The sequence below is a fragment of the Acipenser ruthenus genome, chromosome 41 (genome assembly GCF_902713425.1).
Source record: "Acipenser ruthenus chromosome 41, fAciRut3.2 maternal haplotype, whole genome shotgun sequence".
Lineage (NCBI taxonomy): Eukaryota > Metazoa > Chordata > Actinopteri > Acipenseriformes > Acipenseridae > Acipenser > Acipenser ruthenus.
Genome location: NC_081229.1, coordinates 5,750,460 through 5,770,771, shown reverse-complemented (window position 1 = coordinate 5,770,771; position 20,312 = coordinate 5,750,460). Strand labels below are relative to the sequence as shown.

Genomic DNA, 20,312 nt, shown 5'->3' with positions numbered 1-20,312 from the left:
TATCTATAGTTAACAATACTTGTTTTGAATTTCTCAGGATCAAACTGGATTCACTTAAAATCCTTTCTGAAATAATAGGATGGTAAGAAGTTCATTCATACATCTACAGTATTTATAAAGTCTCTGCTTTATTTTCTCCTTTTTGATTTTTAGAAAAACCACAATGTTTCTGAACAGGATCCTGTACTCAGTGGTGCATCAGAGTACATTACAAAGAGACATTTTACAAAGCTGCTTTGCGGCCTCAGAGACTGTTATGTTTGGTTTCTTTAAACGATAACTGTCCATCTTTATGCTTCAAACCCCTGATAAACTGGAGCGTATCCATCACTCACTCTTACCAATCTTACAGATCAACGGGCGATTTCAAAACGGTAACTCTTCACGACTGGGGCATTTCAGTTTTGTCATTTGCATTATTCCTCAAGGCAAATCACGTCTCTCACTCGTATACTACAGTAAACACTACTTGCAGCTGCACAGTATGCTTTACATATGGATGTAGGAGCAGCCCTCTTATTTCAATTCACTTTGAAGCGGGATTCATGATAATCTATCTACCATGACAATAATTAATAGCTCTCCTGCCTGTCAGTATGGATTGGGTCTCCCAGAACGTGGCTCGCTCTACGGCCCGTACCGACTCTCCAGCCTTTTTCTGAGCCCACTAATGACTAGACATAAATATATATATATATATATATATATATATATATATATATATATATATATATATATATATATATATATACACACAGTACTGTGCAAAAGTTTTAGGCAGCTGTGAAAAAATGCTGTAAAGTAAGAATGCTTTCAAAAATAGACATGTTAATAGTTTATATTTATCAATTAACAAAATGCAAAGTGAGTGAACAGAAGAAAAATCGCAATCAAATCCATATTTGGTGTGACCACCCTTTGCCTTCAAAACAGCATCAATTCTTCTAGGTACACTTGCACACAGTTTTTGAAGGAACTCGGCAGGTAGGTTGGCCCAAACATCTTGGAGAACTAACCACAGTTCTTCTGTGGATTTAGGCAGCCTCAGTTTCTTCTCTCTCTTCATGTAATCCAAGACAGACTCGATGATGTTGAGATCAGGGCTCTGTGGGGGCCATACCATCACTTCCAGGACTCCTTGTTCTTCTTTACGCTGAAGATAGTTCTTAATGACTTTCGCTGTATGTTTGGGGTCGTTGTCATGCTGCAGAATAAATTTGGGGCCATCAGATGCCTCCCTGATGGTATTGCATGATGGATAAGTATCTGCCTGTACTTCTCAGCATTGAGGAGACAATTAATTCTGACCAAATCCCCAACTCCATTTGCAGAAATGCAGCCCCAAACTTGCAAGGAACCTCCACCATGCTTCACTGTTGCCTGCAGACACTCATTCGTGTACCGCTCTCCAGCCCTTTGGCGAACAAACTGCCTTCTGCTACAGCCAAATATTTCAAATTTTGACTCATCAGTCCAGAGCACCTGCTGCCATTTTTCTGCACCCCAGTTCCTGTGTTTTCGTGCATAGTTGAGTCGCTTGGCCTTGTTTCCACGTCGGAGGTATGGCTTTTTGGCTGCAAGTCTTCCATGAAGGCCACTTCTGACCAGACTTCTCCAGACAGTAGATGGATGTACCAGGGTCCCACTGTTTTCTGCCAATTCTGAGCTGATGGCACTGCTGGACATCTTCCGATTGCGAAGGGAAGTAAGCATGATGTGTCTTTCATCTGCTGCAGTAAGTTTCCTTGGCCGACCACTGCGTCTACGGTCCTCAACGTTGCCCGTTTCTTTGTGCTTCTTCAAAAGAGCTTGGACAGCACATCTGGAAACCCCTGTCTGCCTTGAAATTTCTGCATGGGAGAGACCTTGCTGATGGAGTATAACTACCTTGTGTCTTGTTGCTGTGCTCAGTCTTGCCATGGTGTATGACTTTTGACAGTAAACTGTCTTCAGCAACCTCACCTTGTTAGCTGAGTTTGGCTGTTCCTCACCCAGTTTTATTCCTCCTACACAGCTGTTTCTGTTTCAGTTAATGATTGTGTTTCAACCTACATATTGAATTGATGATCATTAGCACCTGTTTGGTATAATTGTTTAATCATACACCTGACTATATGCCTACAAAATCCCTGACTTTGTGCAAGTGTACCTAGAAGAATTGATGCTGTTTTGAAGGCAAAGGGTGGTCACACCAAATATGGATTTGATTGCGATTTTTCTTCTGTTCACTCACTTTGCATTTTGTTAATTGATAAATATAATCTATTAACATGTCTATTTTTGAAAGCATTCTTACTTTACAGCATTTTTTTCACACCTGCCTGTATATATATATATATATATATATATATATATATATATATATATATATATATATATATATATATATATATATACAGTGCCTTGCATAAGTATTCACCTCCCTTGGATTTTTCCACATTTTGTAGTGTCACAACCTGGAATTAAAATGGATTTAATTAGGATTTTTTGTCACTGATCTACACAAAATAGTCCATAATGTTGAAGTGGGGAAAAAAATCTACATATTTTTCAAAATTATTTACAAATAAAAAACTGAAAAGTCTTGATTGCATAAGTATTCACCCCCTTTGCTGTGACACCCCTAAATAAGGTCTGGTGCAACCATTTGCCTTCAGAAGTCACATAATTAGTTGAATGGATTCCACCTGTGTGCAATTAAGGTGTTTCACATGATCTCAGATTAAATACACCTGTTTCTGGAAGGCCCCAGAGTTAGAGAGCATATCTAAACAAACAGCATCATGAAGACCAAGGAGCTATCAATACAAGTCCGGGATAAAGTTCTGGAGAAGCACCAGTCAGGGTTGGGTTATAAAAAAATATCCCAAACTTTGAACATACCCTGGAGCACCGTTAAATCCATTATTAAAAAATGGAAAGAATATGGCACAACTGCGACTCTGCCTAGAAAAGGCCGTCCACCAAAACTCAGTGACCAGGTAAGGAGGGCATTAGTCAGAGAAGCAACCAAGAGGCCAATGGTAACTCTGAAGGAGCTGGAGAGATCCACAGCTGAGATGGGAGAAACCGTCCATGGGACAACTATAACCAGGACGCTCCACAAAGCTGGGCTTTATGGAAGAGTGGCGAGAAGAAAGCCATTGCTGAAAAAAACCCATATCAAATCCCGTTTGGATTTTGCCAAAAGGCATGTGGGAGACACAGCAAACATGTGGAAAAAGGTTCTCTGGTCTGATGAGACCAAAATTGAACTTTTTGGCCTTAGCGCAAAACGCTATGTGTGGCGCAAAGCCAACACTGCTCATCACCCTGAGAACACCATCCCCACGGTGAAGCATGGTGGTGACAGCATCATGTTATGGGGATGCTTTTCATCGGCAAGGTCTGGGAAACTGGTCAGGATTTAGGGCAAGATGGATGGAACCAAATACAGGGAAATTCTAGAGGAAAACCTGTTTCAGTCTGCAAGAGACCTGGGACTGGGGCGGAGGTTCACCTTCCAGCAGGACAATGACCCTAAACACACAGCCAAAGCTACACTGGAGTGGTTTAAAAACAAGACCCTGAATGTCTTAGAATGGCCCAGTCAAAGCCCAGACCTCAATCTGATTGAGAATCTGTGGCAAGACTTGAAAACTGCTGTTCACCAACGGTCCCCATCCAACTTGACAGAGCTTGAGCAATTTTGCCAAGAAGAATGGACAAAAATTGCAGGATCCAGATGTGCAAAGCTGGTAGAGACTTACCCAAAAAGACTCACAGCTGTAATTGCTGCCAAAGGTGCTTCTACCAAGTATTGACTCAGGGGGGTGAATACTTATGCAACCAACAAATGTCTTTTTTTTTGTTTAATTATCTTTTGTGTCACAATAAAAAATATTTTGCACCTTCAGAGTGTTAAGTATGTTGTGTAAATGGTAAAAATCCCAATTAAATCCATTTTAATTCCAAAATGTGGAAAAGTCCAAGGAGGGTGAATACTTATGCAAGGCACTGTATATATACTGTAGGTGCTGTCTAATCTACTGGGATTAGAAAAAAAAACGTAGCAAGGTAGTATTGGTGGACTGTCAATAAAAACTCAAATTCGCAAATCACAGCTGACAGGTTGTCTATAAGAACATAAGAAAGTTTATAAACAAGAGGAGGCCATTCAGCCCATCTTGCTCGTTTGGTTGTTAGTAGCTTACAACATTACTAGGGAATTGGTTCCAGACCCTCACAATTCTCTATGTAAAAAAGTGCCTCCTATTTTCTGTTCTGAATGTCCCTTTATCTAATCTCCATTTGTGACCCATGGTCCTTGTTTCTTTTTTCAGGTTAAAAAAGTCAACATTGCCAATACCTTTTAGGATTTTGAATGTTTGAATCAGATCGCCACGTAGTCTTCTTTGTTCAAGACTGAATAGATTCAATTCTTTTAGCCTGTCTGCATACGACATGCCTTTTAAACCAGGGATAATTTTAGTTGCTCTTCTTTGCACTCTTTCTAGAGCAGCAATATCCTTTTTGTAATGAGGTGACCAGAACTGAACACAATATTCCAGGTGAGGTCTTACTAATGCATTGTAAAGTTTTAACATTACTTCCCTTGATTTAAATCTAACACTCCTCACAATATATCTGAGTTGTAACGAATGCATTTTTACAGTGGCCTAATTTTTGAGATGCAGACATGTGTTTTTTTATAGAAATGTTTTCATACTAACTTTTGTACTTGATAACATTCATTTAAAAATCCAATTGATGCCTATGATTAATCAAATTGATTAATCTTGTTACATAATTGATTTATTTAAAAAAGAAAAAAGTTTTTGACCAATTCAGATTTTGCTGTATTTATTATTTTGAAAAGGATTTCTTCATGTTGTGCTGCACAGTCTAGCACCAGAGCCCAGTAAACCCTAGCGCCAGCACTGTTTCAGTCAGATCACCTCCGGAAAATTCTACTGTAGCAATGCAATCCACATCGCTTTTCACATACGTCGTTAACAATGTCACTTTCGTTAATCGCCGTTCAATAATGCTCCATCATGTCGACTACTGAAAATTCTACTATAGAAGTGATTACTCTTGCTTACTCAATGCAATCATGTCTCTACGATATGTCGTTACTGATCAGGTCGACAATCTCACTTCAATACTCGCAGATAATGTTCCCCCTTTTAAGTCACTACCTTGTATACAAATGTTGCTGCGGAATATTCAAAGATCTGCTCCCAACCTTCATCTTCCAAGCCACCTATCACAAAGGAGTCCTGGAGTCCCTCGTCAGCACTCTACAAGTGGGATGCTTCTCCACATTCAAGGATGTCCTTTTGGAGTTCCTCTGTGCGGCAAAATCACTTCCTGAAACCAGTCCCTTGATCCATCCTCTGCATCGGAGACCTCAAACTTCAATCTCAGGTCTTGTATTCCTTACATTTTAAAGCACTCAATCATATTATTTGTCCTTTTTCTTATCTTTCTAGCTACCTATCAATGCGTCCTGCTGTAGTTCATACAATCCCCTTTTCTTCACCCAGAGGGAACATGCTCTCCAGGACTTGATTCATTAATTATATCACTTATCTCTTGTCTGTGCTGGACATTATCTGTACGTTTATAATATGTAGATAAAATGTTTAGCTCTTGACTACCATAAGGAAATCTTGTATATATTATGTACATGTATAACATGTATATGAATATATATGCAGTCAAAAAATGTTTAGCAAATAATGCCTGAATGCGCTCTCTTATGGAATGTAGTATTCTTTTTGGCATCTGTGTAATGTTAGGTCTGGGTTTTTGTTTTGTTCCCTTCACTTTTTTATCTTATTTTATTGGTGGCCAAATGAGGCGGGCTGCACTTGCAGTTCAACACAAGCTAAAAACCTCTTGTAGACCCAGTTCAAGAAAGCTTCAAGATACCAGCTGTCATGCAAGGCTACACTGGAACGTTGACAGGCACATTTAGACATACCCTCCCGTACTCTATTATTAATAGGGTCATTTTTATTTGGAAGGAAAATTCCTCTTACTAAAAGAAAATTAACCTCATCTAAACCCAAATTGCAGGAAAGGTACTAATAACATAGTGTGCCAAAAAAGAGAGACTTATTTTTGCATTCACCCTGCCAATGTTAACAAAGCTATTAGGAGGTACACAAATTGATTTTAAAGCTGTTTTCAGATCCACCCACCTCTTTTCTTAGTTTAATTTTTACGTCCTTTTTATCTGATTTATATGTCAGGAAGCTTGCGTCCTCAGTAGCAAGGTCTGGCAGTAGAGTCTCACCTGTGAGGAAAGAAAGTGAAATATTGATATTGTAGATCCACTCTTTGTCTGTCATTGTAGTGCCTCTGTCTGTCTGTCTGTCTGTCTGTCTGACATTGTAGTGCCACTGTCTGTCTGTCTGCCATTGTAGTGCCACTGTCTCTGTCTGTCTGTCTGCCATTGTAGTGCCACTGTCTGTCTGTCTGTCTGTCTGTCTGTCTGTCTGTCATTGTAGTGCCTCTGTCTGTGTCTGTCTGTCTGTCTGCCATTGTAGTGCCACTGTCTGTCTGTCTGTCTGTCTGCCATTGTAGTGCCACTGTCTCTGTCTGTCTGTCTGCCATTGTAGTGCCACTGTCTGTCTGTCTGTCTGTCTGTCATTGTAGTGCCAATGTCTGTCTGTCTATCTGTCTGTCTGTCTGTCTGCCATTGCAGTGCCACTGTCTGTCTGTCTGTCTGTCTGTCTGTCTGTCTGCCATTGTAGTGCCACTGTCTGTCTGTGTCTGTCTGTGTGTCTCTCTGTCTGTCTGTCTGTCTGTCATTGTAGTGCCACTGTCTGTCTGTCTGTCTGTCTGTCTGTCTGTCTGTCATTGTAGTGCCACTGTCTTTCTGTCTGTCTGTTTATACTTGTGCTACCATTACCCCATGTATAATATAGAACCATTGCCACAGAAGTTCCACTGTTTGTTTGACATTGAACATCAAACATACAGTAGTTAGCATACTGTGGTCCCATTCTACCAATGGCAGCCTCATCCCATTGTAGCTGCCCTATACTTGTGCTAACAAAGACCTTTCACAGAAAGTAAAATCTGAGTGGAGCATGAAAGAGGGAAAGTGAGTTTACCATGCTGTTTGCAGGTCGTTGTCTTTTTATCAAGTCTCAGCGCTCCAGAGGCCTGCTCAGTGCAGGGGATGCAGATTGGCCTAAAAGGAAACAAGCAGTCTTGTTACCATACTGAGGAAATCAGCCAGTTTCTAAACAATTAAAGCACACAATATTAACAAAGTATGTCCAGTAGGGGAGTGGTCAGAAATGAGGGGGGGTCACTGTTACTGTACTGTGCTACTGTGTGGTCTGTATCAGTGGCCAGATGTTAAAACAATGTGGCAGTGAAAGGGTTTGTTTTTACTGGACAGCAGGATACAACTGTGTACCAGTCACAGGTCAATGCCACACTCACCAGCACATTTACAATGGAGGGTTGATATAGCCCTGCAAATATGAAGTCACTACCTCAAATAGGATCTGAGACATGGATCCTGTGATGATGGCAGCTCTGCAAATAAACTGGTGAAAAACGCTTCATTTCTCTTGTGCGATACCCACAATCAAACTTGAGTGAAAGTACCACAGAATACAGTTGTGTGCTGAGAATGAAGGTGTATTCTTGAAATCCTTTGTAAGAAGAAACTTAGTAAAGTTCTTAAGACGTTATTTAAGATCTTCCTAAGATCCTTCTTAAGTGTAGTTCTCCAGATTTTCTTACAATCTTCTTAAAAAAGCAACTATCTACATTTTGCTGTAAAAAGCATTTGTGGCCTAACTCCCTGTGGCAACAGCCAGCTCTATTTTTATACTAGCCAAAACCTGCACTTCTGCCTTGGGAACCTACATGGAAGCTGTGATTAGTACGATGGCTTCTGAAAAAAAAACATACCACATGGAGCAGAGCATGTTCTTGAAAGAGTTTAAACACAGTCACAGAAAATTCAAATGTAAAATGATGAATAATGCTGGCTGCACAGCAGAAGCAGGGAGCTAAATTAGGATCATGCCTGCCCTCTCGCTCCTTGCTTCGGCTACTGTGCCCTAGTCATCAGCTTCCCGATTTCCATTACACGAGAGTAGATGTTAAAACTTCATGCTGATTTGAACTCGGCTCTCGCCAAGATAAGCACCAACTAAGACGTAGCTTTACAGTAAACTAATGTGATCCATAGGTGTCTCCATCCATTTGCTCTTCCTTCCATATGATGATGTAGATATCCTTCTGTCTTTTGTTGATGGCTGAAGTGTAATGCTGGCTCCAGGGATCAGATTATTTTGCCTCCCTAGCGCATCAGCACACACAACGGCTACGATGGTGGCTCAACCACAGTGCGGTCTCCCCAGCGCATCAGCATGACAACCGTCTGGATTGAGCTAAGTAGGATACATCTCTGGGGTCTTCAAGTGGGCACCTTCCTTCCTCTGTGTTTCATCGACTAGCCCACGACACCTCAAGAGGGCTCGACGGTGATGCTGGCGTCCCAGCATCACTCCCCTCCGTCCCCCACTCAACTCAGCCCAGCTTACTTACCCGTACATCAGCATTTCTTTCTTTCTATTGTGCTTGAGATCCCCAGCCAGAATCTTTCCGTCTCAACCATAGCCAGTTGCTGCTCCTCTCTGCTGCTTCAGATAAGTTCTTCACTGTGCGACGCAACTCTTGGCCACTGAATCCGACGTCTCTGAGAAACCGGGTTGTAGAGTGTGCCACAAATCCTCAACAACCCACCTCCACTGGGTAAACCCGGACTCTCCATCCTCGCTGTTCCGCTTCAGTGGCTAGTTGAGCATACCGCAGTTTCTTCCTCTCATACGCCTCATCTACAGCATCCTCCCATGGCACTGTTAACTCTACCAGGTGAACAAGGCGTGCTGATCCAGACCACAAGACAATATCTGGTTGAAGGTTAGTGGTGGCAATCTCAGGTGGAAAAATAAGCCGTTGACCAACATCTGCCGGCATTTTCCAGTCTCTAGCAGCTTCCAGTTGTCCTGGGCGAGGATTGGTTTTAACACCTTTTCTTGGTGGTTTCTCTCCTGGACGGAGGAATGTTGTCTTTTGTGTGTAATGTTTTGATGGAACAGGTGGCAACTTATTGGTCATGTTACGCTTGTCTTTCAATGCTAAAGCCAAACATCGCAGTACCTGGTCATGGCGCCAAGTAAACCGTCCTTGGCTAAGAGTCACCTTACATCCTGTCAAAATGTGCCTTAATGTTGCAGGTGATGAACACAAAGGACATGAGGGATCCTCTCCTACCCAGAGGAAACTGATCCTGCTCTGTTCCATTCACCATAGGTCTTGCCAGCCAATCTTGCTTTGTTCCACACTCTCCCATCTCATCCATTCTCCCTGCTTGGCCTGGGAAATGGCCTTTATACACCTCATCCTCTCCTCCTGCTTTTGCACCTCGTTGACTACCATCTTCCTCCGTTGAGCTGGGGCTGCCTTGTGCCATGTAGGAGGAGCTGAACTGAGACCAAGACCCCCTCTTCCATGCTGAACTTGCCCCATGATATCACCAATTCGAAGGGCAGCCTTTGCATCCTCCACAGCTTTCTTTGCCGCCCACTTTCTTCCAGTTTTCAGCGCAGGTGCTGCTTCCCTTACGCATTTGTCGCATGACTCTACTAATGTAATTTCCAGTCTGACCTTGGCGCACTTAAACTCCTCGGTTAGAGTGGATGCTGGTAGCTGCAGTATTCCTTTACCATAAAGTCCCACTCTACTGAGGCAGCGTGGAACTTCCAACCATTTCCTGATGTATGAACTGATTAAGGCTTCCAGCTTCTCTACTGTTGTCAAAGAAACCTCGTACACAGTCAGTGGCCACAGCAACCTCGGCAGTAGACCAAACTGAAAGCACCAGAGTTTTAGTTTGCTTGGTAAAGCGCTGCTGTCTATGCTCTTCAACCCTTCCACTGCTTGTTGTCTAACTTCTCCCACACGAACTGTGTCCTTTAGATCCCCGTCGTACCATCTCCCAAGACTCTTCACTGGCTTCTCAGACACTGTTGGTATTGCCTCACCATTAATGAAGAACATTTTATCTACTACCTTCCCTTTAATTATAGAGATGCTCCTTGATTTAGTGGGCTTGAATTGCATTCGTGCCCATTCAATGTTATTGGTTAATTTGCCCAATAACCGATTAGTGCAGGCTACTGTTGTAGTCATGGTTGTCATGTCATCCATGTATGCTCCAATTGGTGGTAGTCGCATTCCAGAAGCCAAGCGCTCTCCTCCCACTACCCATTTTGATGCCCTAATGATTAATTCCATTGCCATTGTAAAAGCCAGTGGAGAAATGGTGCATCCTGCCATTATTCCAACTTCTAGGCATTACCATATAGTGCTGAGTTCTGAAGTTGAAAAACTAAATTGCAAATCTCCAGAGTAGGCTTTCACTAAATTTGTTATTGTCATCGGTACACTGAAAAAATCAAATGCTGCCCAAAGTAGTTCATGTGGCACTGAACCATATGCATTAGCCAAATCCAGGAATGTCACATGGAGCTCCTTCCTCTCCTTTTTAGCTGATTGAATTTGTTACCAGATCACATTGATGTGTTCTAAGCATCCTGGGAAACCTGGAATGCCCGCTCTGTGTACTGAAGTGTCAATGAAGCAGTTCTTTAATAGGTAAGTTGACAATCTCTGAGCAATAATGCTGAAGAAAATCTTGCCTTCTAAGTTTAATAGGGAAATAGGGCGAAACTGACTGATGCTTGTAGAATCTTTTTCTTTAGGTATAAAGACTCCACCTGCTCGGCGCCATGCTCTTGGTGCAGCCTGTTTTTCCCATGCCACTTTCATCAATTTCCACAGGATTTGTAGAACTCCTGAAGCACTCTTGTACACTCTGTACGGAACTCCATTAGGCCCTGGTGATGATGAAGCCCTTGCTTTTTTCACAGCTTGCTCTACTTCTTTCCACTTAGGTGCACAGTCCTCCATTTGGTATTCTGGTGGATTGATAGGTGGGATGTCTGAAGGAATTGACATAGGCTCCTGCCTTTTTTGAATCTGTGTGTATTTCCTCCAAATATCTCTCCAGCTCAAACTTAGATGCTTTTAGTGTGCCATTCTTCTCACTGGTGAATAACTTCTTTACAAATTTGAATGGGTCTTTATAAAAGTTAGTTCTCGCACGCTCCTTCTTTTTGTAGCATTTCCGTAGGCGCTCAGCTCTGCGCAATGTTGCAAGCTTATCTTTTATGACCCTTTGTAAGAGACTTAGTCCCTCCTTCTGACTTTGTTCTGCTCTTCTCCATTGTTTCCTCAGCTGTCTCCTTTCTCTAACTAAGCGTTCAATCTCCTGCTGCCGTCTAGACTTTCCAGGAATAGTTTGTACTTTTTCCTTCCTTTTTTCAACTCCAAACCTCTCACTTCCATATGCGTAGATGATGTCCCCAAATTTATCCAGCTTCTTTTCAACATTTCCACTTAACCTTTCCAATGAGTTAGTCCTGCATAACGTATTACCTTTTGGACTGATGATAGGCTTTTTAGAAGAAAAAATAAGGTTATATTTCTCACAAATAGTCTTGCAGTATTCAGCAGCATTTTCAAAAGGATGAAATGCTTTCACACATTTATTAAGCTTAGAAGGAGATAAAATGATGAAACTATATAAGCAGATTGTCAGATTAAAATATATATTGTACTTGGACAAGAAATAGAAACACCTGCCAGGACACTGTCAATAGGGTGCAGCTATTTATCCTTCAGGGAGTCATCCCTTTTCAGACTGTACCTCCTGAATTATGGAATTTATGTAGCCTAGTGTTGGATAAGGAAGCACCTGCCAACCAAGCACCTATGGTGCTATCAGCTGTCTATCAAAGTCTGTCAGATCTCTTGCCCATGGTGATTGAAATTAACTTGCAACAGGGAAATGCAACTTTTATATATTGCATAACAAATGAATCAGTCATGTGAGGTTCAGCCCACTACACATAATATATCAAAGTTTACAGTTTTGTTAATAATAATAGTTCTGCTAGTTCTGCTAACTTTTAAATGTATTTCTTCTCCATATCTAATAAGAGCTACTCATTTACAAAAAGGACTTTGCTATCTTACCGCACATTTTTCGAAAAGAGAATTGTAGGGTTTTTTCCGTCACTCTTCAGTTCAATCAGTGCAACGTCGTAGTCGTAGTATTCGGAAATGTTTTCAGCTTTCTTTTTTGCAATGTTATATTCGGGATGAATGTAAATCTGCTCCACATCTTTAACTGTTGAGAAAAAAGAATGGAAAAATGAATGGAACTTGTTTGTTTAATGTGTATCGGTGTTTCATATACGAAAGGGGCAACACATCAGGTCAGAATCACTGGAATGTTCTATTTTAGCTGCTCCACGAGGGAGGGTTTTATAGGAGCTGCTCCACGAGGGAGGGTTTTATTGGAGCTGCTCCACGAGGGAGGGTTTTATTGGAGCTGCTCCACGAGGGAGGGTTTTATCTTAGCTGCTCCACGAGGGAGGGTTTTATTGGAGATGCTCCACGAGGGAGGGTTTTATCTTAGCTGCTCCACGAGGGAGGGTTTTATTGGAGATGCTCCACGAGGGAGGGTTTTATCTTAGCTGCTCCACGAGGGAGGGTTTTATTGGAGATGCTCCATGAGGGAGGGTTTTATTGGAGCTGCTCCACGAGGGAGGGTTTTATTGGAGCTGCTCCACGAGGGAGGGTTTTATAGGAGCTGCTCCACGAGGGAGGGTTTTATTGGAGCTGCTCCACGAGGGAGGGTTTTATCTTAGCTGCTCCACGAGGGAGGGTTTTATTGGAGATGCTCCATGAGGGAGGGTTTTATTGGAGCTGCTCCACGAGGGAGGGTTTTATTGGAGATGCTCCATGAGGGAGGGTTTTATCTTAGCTGCTCCACGAGGGAGGGTTTTATTGGAGATGCTCCACGAGGGAGGGTTTTATCTTAGCTGCTCCACGAGGGAGGGTTTTATTGGAGATGCTCCATGAGGGAGGGTTTTATCTTAGCTGCTCCATGAGGGAGGGTTTTATTGGAGATGCTCCACGAGGGAGGGTTTTATTGGAGCTGCTCCATGAGGGAGGGTTTTATCTTAGCTGCTCCACGAGGGAGGGTTTTATTGGAGCTGCTCCACGAGGGAGGGTTTTATTGGAGATGCTCCACGAGGGAGGGTTTTATTGGAGATGCTCCATGAGGGAATGTTTTATTGGAGCTGCTCCACGAGGGAGGGGTTTATTGGAGCTGCTCCACGAGGGAGGGTTTCTGACCTTTAGAGCGGCCAGGAGTGCCAATCGTGGAGTCATCGATTATCACCTTCACATCCTTCGCCTGCTCCTCTGTGGTGAAGCAGTGAGCCGAGGTCAGGACGTGGCGCTCGCTGACGACGGCTCCTTTACAGTCCTCCTTCCCGCTTTGCCGCTGCGATGACACAAGTTTACAGAGAACAGTGAGGCTGCTGTGAAATAGGGTGTAGTGGAGTATACTGTAGGGAAGTATGGTGTAGTGTAGAATAGGATTGTGAAGTGGTCTAGTGTACAATAGTGTTGTGAAGTGATGTAGTGTACAATAGTGTTGTGAAGGGTGGTGTAGTGTACAACAGAAAATAATATGTTAGTCTTACTGTTATCGTGATGGAGACGTGCCAGGGGTACTTTTCTTTCTTTGTTTTCTCTGATTCTGATTCTTTGTCATACTCCCGGTACAGCCCACACAGACCCACGCTGTCAGATTCATCTGCACATACAGCACAACGTATGAATACAAATATATATGCAATCTAAAGTACATTTAATTTACTGAAACTAAAAGAAAAAGACTATACAGTCGCAAAGAAGATGAAAAATGTTTACGATTCAATAATTCACACATTTGGTTCATTCACTGCTGGTCTGTGTGCTAGGACAGTACACTGTACATGCCCTGCCTGTATTGTCCTGTATGAGGGCCTGTGGAAGGATGGCTGGCAATTCACTGACACACAAGGGAGACAGAAGTTTGATTTGAAAACACTGTACTGCTGTTTTTATTTTAGCCCGCAGAGGGCGCTGTTGTCCGTGGCCTGAGTACTGGCAACGGTACACAGGACCACAGGAATACCAATACTGGTAAACAGTTAAAAGCTGGCGCACTCACAGGTGCTCAAAATAATAATGAAAACAAAAGGTGAAATGAAAAGGGAAAATAAAACACAGTAATAAAACTACAAAATAAAGGTGCTGCTCACACAGTGCCCCCACTGCCGCTAATCCGGTCAGCTTGGGATCTCCGTCCTATGCTGTTATGCACTATACACTGGGGTGGCCAAGGTTCCCCTATCACTACACACGTACCCTCGGGTACGTAACAATATATTTTAATAAATGGTTTATTTATTGCTGGCTGTCTTCCTCAGCCGTGCTTGCCTGTTTTGGTCGCTCGCTCCAACCACTGGGCTTCTCAGCCAGCGTCTCTGTGTGTTTCCAATCACAGCCACCCGAATGCACAACCAATCGCAGTTCTTATGGGCCAAGCAATCCCACAAGGCCCGCCTCTCAACCACTCAGAGAGAGGGAAAGCCAACACACCCTCTTCCCCACCTCTCCGTGTCATCACCATGACCGACAGGCGGATCTTATGAGACTGCTGCCCTCTTCCTGCAGAACCACGCATACGCCAGATAGTCAGCACAGATCTCCCCTGTTACAGGGCCCTTCATTCATTTAATTTTGATATACAGGGGAGCACTGCACTGTACTGTACTGTACTGTACCTCACTCATTGGCTCACCTATCATCTGCTCGAAAGTCTCTGCCAGTTTCTCAGGGTTTTCCAGTTTGAAAACGTGCTTCTCTTTGTCCTTCTTTGACGCGATCAGATTGATTTCATCCTCATCAATGTCTTCACCAACTCCAAAAACGTAAATATCTGTAGGGGGTGAGATACAGAATAAAGGTCTTTCTGCTAACCTCCACTTGTTCAAAATGCTGCAGCCCTGTGTTTAAACTCCATCTCAACTCAGCATCATCATCACTCCAGTCTTTAAATCTCTGCACTGATTGACAGTTTTAAAACTGCTTTAGGAGATTGGGACACAGGCAGCTGTAAGTAGCTGGCATCCTTCCACTCTGCTTGACCCTCTTCAATCCGGGTTCTGCCCTGAACACTGCACAGAGACCGCCCTCCTCTGTGTAACTGACTCTCTGCTCTCTGCTCAGGTTGCCTCCCTCCTCTCCATTCTAATTATCATTGAGCTCTCCTCTGCCTTTTATCATGCTATTCTCCTCTCATCTCTCTGACTTGAGCATCTCAGGCCTGGTTATCTTTCTTAACACTCTTTCGAGGGTTCCTGGTGTGGCTATCTCTCTTCTCCTCACTCCTCTCTGCAGGTGTAACTCAAGGATCTGCCCTGTGGCCCCACACCTGTTCTCACTCTACACGCATTCGCTAGGTACTCATCTCCTATTTTGGTTACTCCTACCACCTTTATGCTGATGATGCCCAGATCATCCTCTCCTTTCCCTCCTTTGATTCCCACATCTCCTCCCGCATGTCAGACTCTCAGCTATCCCAACCTGGACACATTCACATCACAAACTCAACCTCTAAATCTGATCTCCTCTACTTTCCTTCTGCTTCCTCTCCCTCCTCTGACCTCTCCATCTCAGTATCCCTCTATCACTCTTTCTCCATCTCCTTCTGCTAAAAACCTGTGTGTTACTCTTGACCCCTCCCTCTCCTACTCCCTGTCATGCACTTGCAGCTTCTTTCCTAGCAACATCTACTGAATCTGTCCTCACCACTTATAATACCCAACTCCTGGTCCAAGCTCTTGTACTCTCCAGACTCGACTACTGTAACTCTCTCTGTGCTGGTTCCCCATCTTTGGCTAGTGCCCCCTTCAGCCCATTCCAAATTCTGCTGCTTGTCTTGTTTTTTCCAAACCTTGCTACTCTCATGCTACCCCTCTGCTTCGCACCCTGCACTGGCTACCAATCTCTGCTCGCATTCAATTCAAGACCCTTGTTCTTGCCTATCGCTCTCTTCACCAGACTGCCCCCTCCTATCTCCCAATCCCTTGTGTCTCCCTACACCCCCTCTCGCCCTCTCCGCTCCTACTGTACAGGCAGACTGGTCAGTCTTCCCTCCACTCTCTATCCTCCCATGCCTGCTCCCTCTATTCCCTAGAACCTCTGGGGTGGAACCAGCTATAGGAGAACTTCCGCCCAATTCAGACGCTGAGCAAAATAATCTGTTATACAAAGACATTAGAAGTATGTGTAGAAAAGGAGAAGCCATACTAATGGGGGATTTCAACTTCACCCATATAAAATGGGAAAACCCAGTGGGGAGCACGACGGACGAAATTGAAATGGTGGAAATGACAAATGACTGATTCCTAACGCAATTTGTCAAGGCACCGACTAGAGGGGAGGCATGCCTTGATTTAGTCTTTTCAAATAACGAAGACAGAATAACTAAAACAGAGGTCAAAGAGCCATTGGCAAACTCAGACCATAACATGGTCTCATTTGAAGTGTTTTTTAAAACCCCAGAAGTAATGACTAAAGCTAAGGTTTACAATTTTAGAAAAGCAAACTATGAAGGTATGAAACAGAGACTAACAGAAGTAGATTGTAGTAAAATAGAGAAAACATCCACAGAAAAAGGATGGCTGTTTTTTAAAAATGTAGTACTAGAGGCGCAAAACAACTACATCCAAAAGTAGACAAATCTAAATCTAAAACAAAATGGCCAAAATGGTTTAATAGATTAATTAAAAAAAAAATCATAGAATGTCATTGCTCCCGCGGCCCACCTGGGACTAAATAAATAGATCAAATACATACAACCATGCATACATTAAATTAAAAAAATAGACTAGTGAGCACCAAATACTTACCAAATTATTTAGTTTTCAAGCTTTCACTCAGCAAAATTGTACTTATTAAAAACGTTTTCCATACATTCATTACATTTATTTGTGTGCTAACAAAACCTGAACAATAACTCCTAATCAATAACTCCTAATCAATAACTCCTAATCAATAACTCCTGCCGTGTTGTTTAATTTGCCCTGGCATTTTTTATTTATTTTTTTAAATATCGAATATCGACTAGCTACTCATTTTGGTAAAATACAGCTGTTGCATTGTGCCCGAGTTTTTAATTAATTCAGATTCGCAATTTAGCTGTTGAAAAAAACTAAAAACATACCGGTATAAATTAGTGGCAGTTACTGGTGCTATGTTTTGAATGCAGTTTATTCATATTGTCACTTTACAGTGCTGGCAGGATGCAGCCTGCTTGTTTCTCCCCCAGTCGACTGTATAATTATTAAAAGTGAACTCCACCACTGCAGGTACTTTAATGTACTCTCCATGTTGTTGTTGCTTTGTTTTTTTCTCTGTCAAAACTCAACAATCACTATTTTCCTCAGTAATGGTCTTAACAACCATGGCAGACACCTGTTTATGTGCACAATGACAAGGTGACTGCGTGCGTTAGAGAGGGGCTGCATGTAGTCCAGTGGTTAAAGAAAAGGGCTTGTAACCAGAAGGTCCCGGTTCAAATCCCGGCTCAGCCACTGACTCATTATGTGACCCTGAGCAAGTCACTTAACCTCCTTGTGCTCCGTCTTTCAGGTGAGATGTAGTTGTTAGTGACTCTGCAGCTGATGCATAGTTCACACACCTGAGTCTCTGTAAGTCGCCTTGGATAAAGGCATCTGTTAAATAAAATGTAATGAAATAAGTTTGTTATTGATTTTATCATAAAAACAATGACGTGAGTCAGATGGAGACACTTTTGCGTGACTCGAGTCGAGTCACGTCTTTTGAGCAGGGAGTCGAGTAGAGTCGAGTCTTTGCTTGCAGGGACTCGAGTCAAGTCGAGTCATTTGATGGCAATGACTCGAGTCGAGTCCAGTCACGAAAAATTGCGACTTGATTCTGAGTCAAGTCAAGTCACTGACTCGAGTCATTACAACTCTGGTGTTCACCATAAATGACATAGTTTATAAATATTAGAAGTAATTATCATAACATGTTTTGCCTTGTACCGATTTACCACATTGCCAGAATTTGCATGAAAGTTTCTAAAATGGCAAGAGATGTGTGGGACAGTAGGGATTAACATTAAACAAACAGGAACCAGAAAGTGCTGCTTCAGATTTGGTAAGCGAGTCAGAATTGGGATACAGATACAGGTGTGCTTCACGCTTTTCAAACACAGATCCAACTTGCAAGGTACTTGTTAAGTATAGCGATCAATGTTTTGTTTTGTTGTGAGGCGAGCTCCACGCCCTCTATGGCCGGACCATCGGTGGCTCTTGGAGCCCCAGAGCCCCTCCTCCATGACCTGTCCCAGGACCCCCTGCTAGGCATCCCCGATGCATAGGCCGCCCACAGTCGCTTCCCATCTCCGCAAGCAAGAAGGGTGAAGCGTTCCAAGCAGGCAAGGGACATTATGGACCTCAAGGCCCAGATGGCCCAGGTCCTAGAGCTCTTGGCTAAACAGGCGCCGGTGGCCCAGGCCCCTGTCCAGGCCACGCTGCAGCCCCAATTGCCATACTTCCCCTCCCCCAGAGGAGTTCAGGGTGGATGGGAAGGGGCGTCTCAGCTGGCGCAAGAGGACATGCTCTCCATAGCGGCCTCTGGGGAGAACCATGCCGGTCCGCTTTCCAGATGCAGGTGATGGCTCCTCACCCTCAGAAGTTCCCGGCCTTCTCAGACTTAATGGAGGAGGTATGCTCCTCCTGGGATCGTCCAGCCTCGGGTCCAAGTGTGCTGAAACAGGCTGCACCACTTGTCTCCTTAGAAGGCGCGGATAAGCTTGGCCTAGCGGAGTTCCCCCGGTTAGACTCTACCATCGCGGCCCTAGTTAAGGCCCCGTTGGTGGGTGGGTTGGCTAGAGACCCGGTGTGCCCAAACCCTCAATGTAAGGTGACAGAAATGCATCTCAAGCAGGCGTATGCAGCAGAAGCTCAGGAAACACGCCTGTCTAATACAGCGAGAGTGCTTACTGCTTACATGGACGGTGTACTGCACGAGGCCCTGCTCCCTGAGTTACGTCTCCTGTCCAGCACACTGCTGCAGATCACCGGTCTCCAAGGGCATGCTCATGACCGGAGCCTGGCTAGCTTGATTGTGACTCGTAGACAGCTATGACTGTCACAAGCCAGAGTTCCTGATGCGGATAAGGCCGCACTGCTTGACGCACATACCTTTGGGCCAGCCATGGAGCAGATCTTACAGAGATCCCACCGGGAATGCGAGGCGTCCCGGCAGGTGGCAGCATTGCTACCTCTCTGTGAATCCACGTGGGGCAGGTCAAGCTGCTGGCAAGCTCCTCAGACGCGGACTGTCACTAGTACAGTTCCAGACCACATGGCTCCACTGGGTGACCTAAGGCATCGCCTACAGGGCACACCACCAGCTAGCAACTGGGCCCAACCGGCAGGCAGGTGGAAAGCAGGACATGGCCAGTCCACACACCAGCATCACAGGAAGCGTTTTCAGGGCCAGCGACCTAAACAGCCACCCTAAACTGCCCAGCCTCAGCCTCAGCAGGCCGAGCAGGGCCCCTGAAGGCTGACGGCTTTAGACCCCCTTTTTGGCACAAAAGCTGCAGTAATGGCGCACTTGCACCTCAGACTCCTGGGTGCTCGCCACCGTGCAAAACGATTACGTGCTTCAGTTCCGCTTGGGACCTCCTCCCTTTCGAGGCACCACGAATACTGTCGTGACACACCCTCTCCAGGCCTCTGTACTTCAGAAGGAAGTGGCCACCTTGCTGTGCAAGTGAGCCATTCGTCTCATAGACCCCACCTCCCACGGAGAGGTGTACTACTCAAGGTATTTTCTGGTACCTAAAAAGAATGGTGGCTTTCGCCCCATCTTAGACCTGAGGCTCCTCAACGGGTTCTTAAAAGAAAGGAAGTTCCAAATGCTGAGGCACCGTTACATTCTCCAGTCTGTCCGGTCGGACGACTGGTTCACCACCGTGGACTTACGGGACGCGTACTTTCACGTTCCCATTTGTCCAGAGCACAGAAATTATCTCCTCTTCTCTTTTCAAGGAAGCATTACGAGTTTGCTGTGCTGTCATTCAGCCTCTCCCTAGCTCCTTGTACGTTTTCAAAGTGCGTGGACGCTTTCCTGGCTCCCCTACGGCTCATATGCTGCCATTCCTTCTCCCTCGCGACGGCTCTGGTATACATTATCCCATACGTTGGGTCTTGGTGGTCGTCTTCGAATTGAAATGGAACGTTAGGTTACTTACCATAACCCTGGTTCCCTGAAAGAGAAGACAACCACCA

At 44.0% G+C, this 20,312-nt stretch overlaps 1 protein-coding gene across 1 annotated transcript in view; it reads right to left on the bottom strand.

The window, feature by feature from the left end:
• LOC117434001 (complement factor B-like) overlaps positions 1–20,312 on the bottom strand; it is a 50,814-nt gene that overhangs the window by 6,599 nt on the left and 23,903 nt on the right. Inside the window, exons 10-15 of the mRNA XM_059010721.1 lie at positions 14,783–14,920; positions 13,638–13,750; positions 13,285–13,435; positions 12,118–12,271; positions 7,107–7,186; positions 6,189–6,283 (exon numbers count right to left, since the gene is read on the bottom strand). Coding sequence (XP_058866704.1) covers positions 6,189–6,283; positions 7,107–7,186; positions 12,118–12,271; positions 13,285–13,435; positions 13,638–13,750; positions 14,783–14,920 — 731 coding nt within the window. The remainder of the gene's footprint in view (positions 1–6,188; positions 6,284–7,106; positions 7,187–12,117; positions 12,272–13,284; positions 13,436–13,637; positions 13,751–14,782; positions 14,921–20,312) is intronic.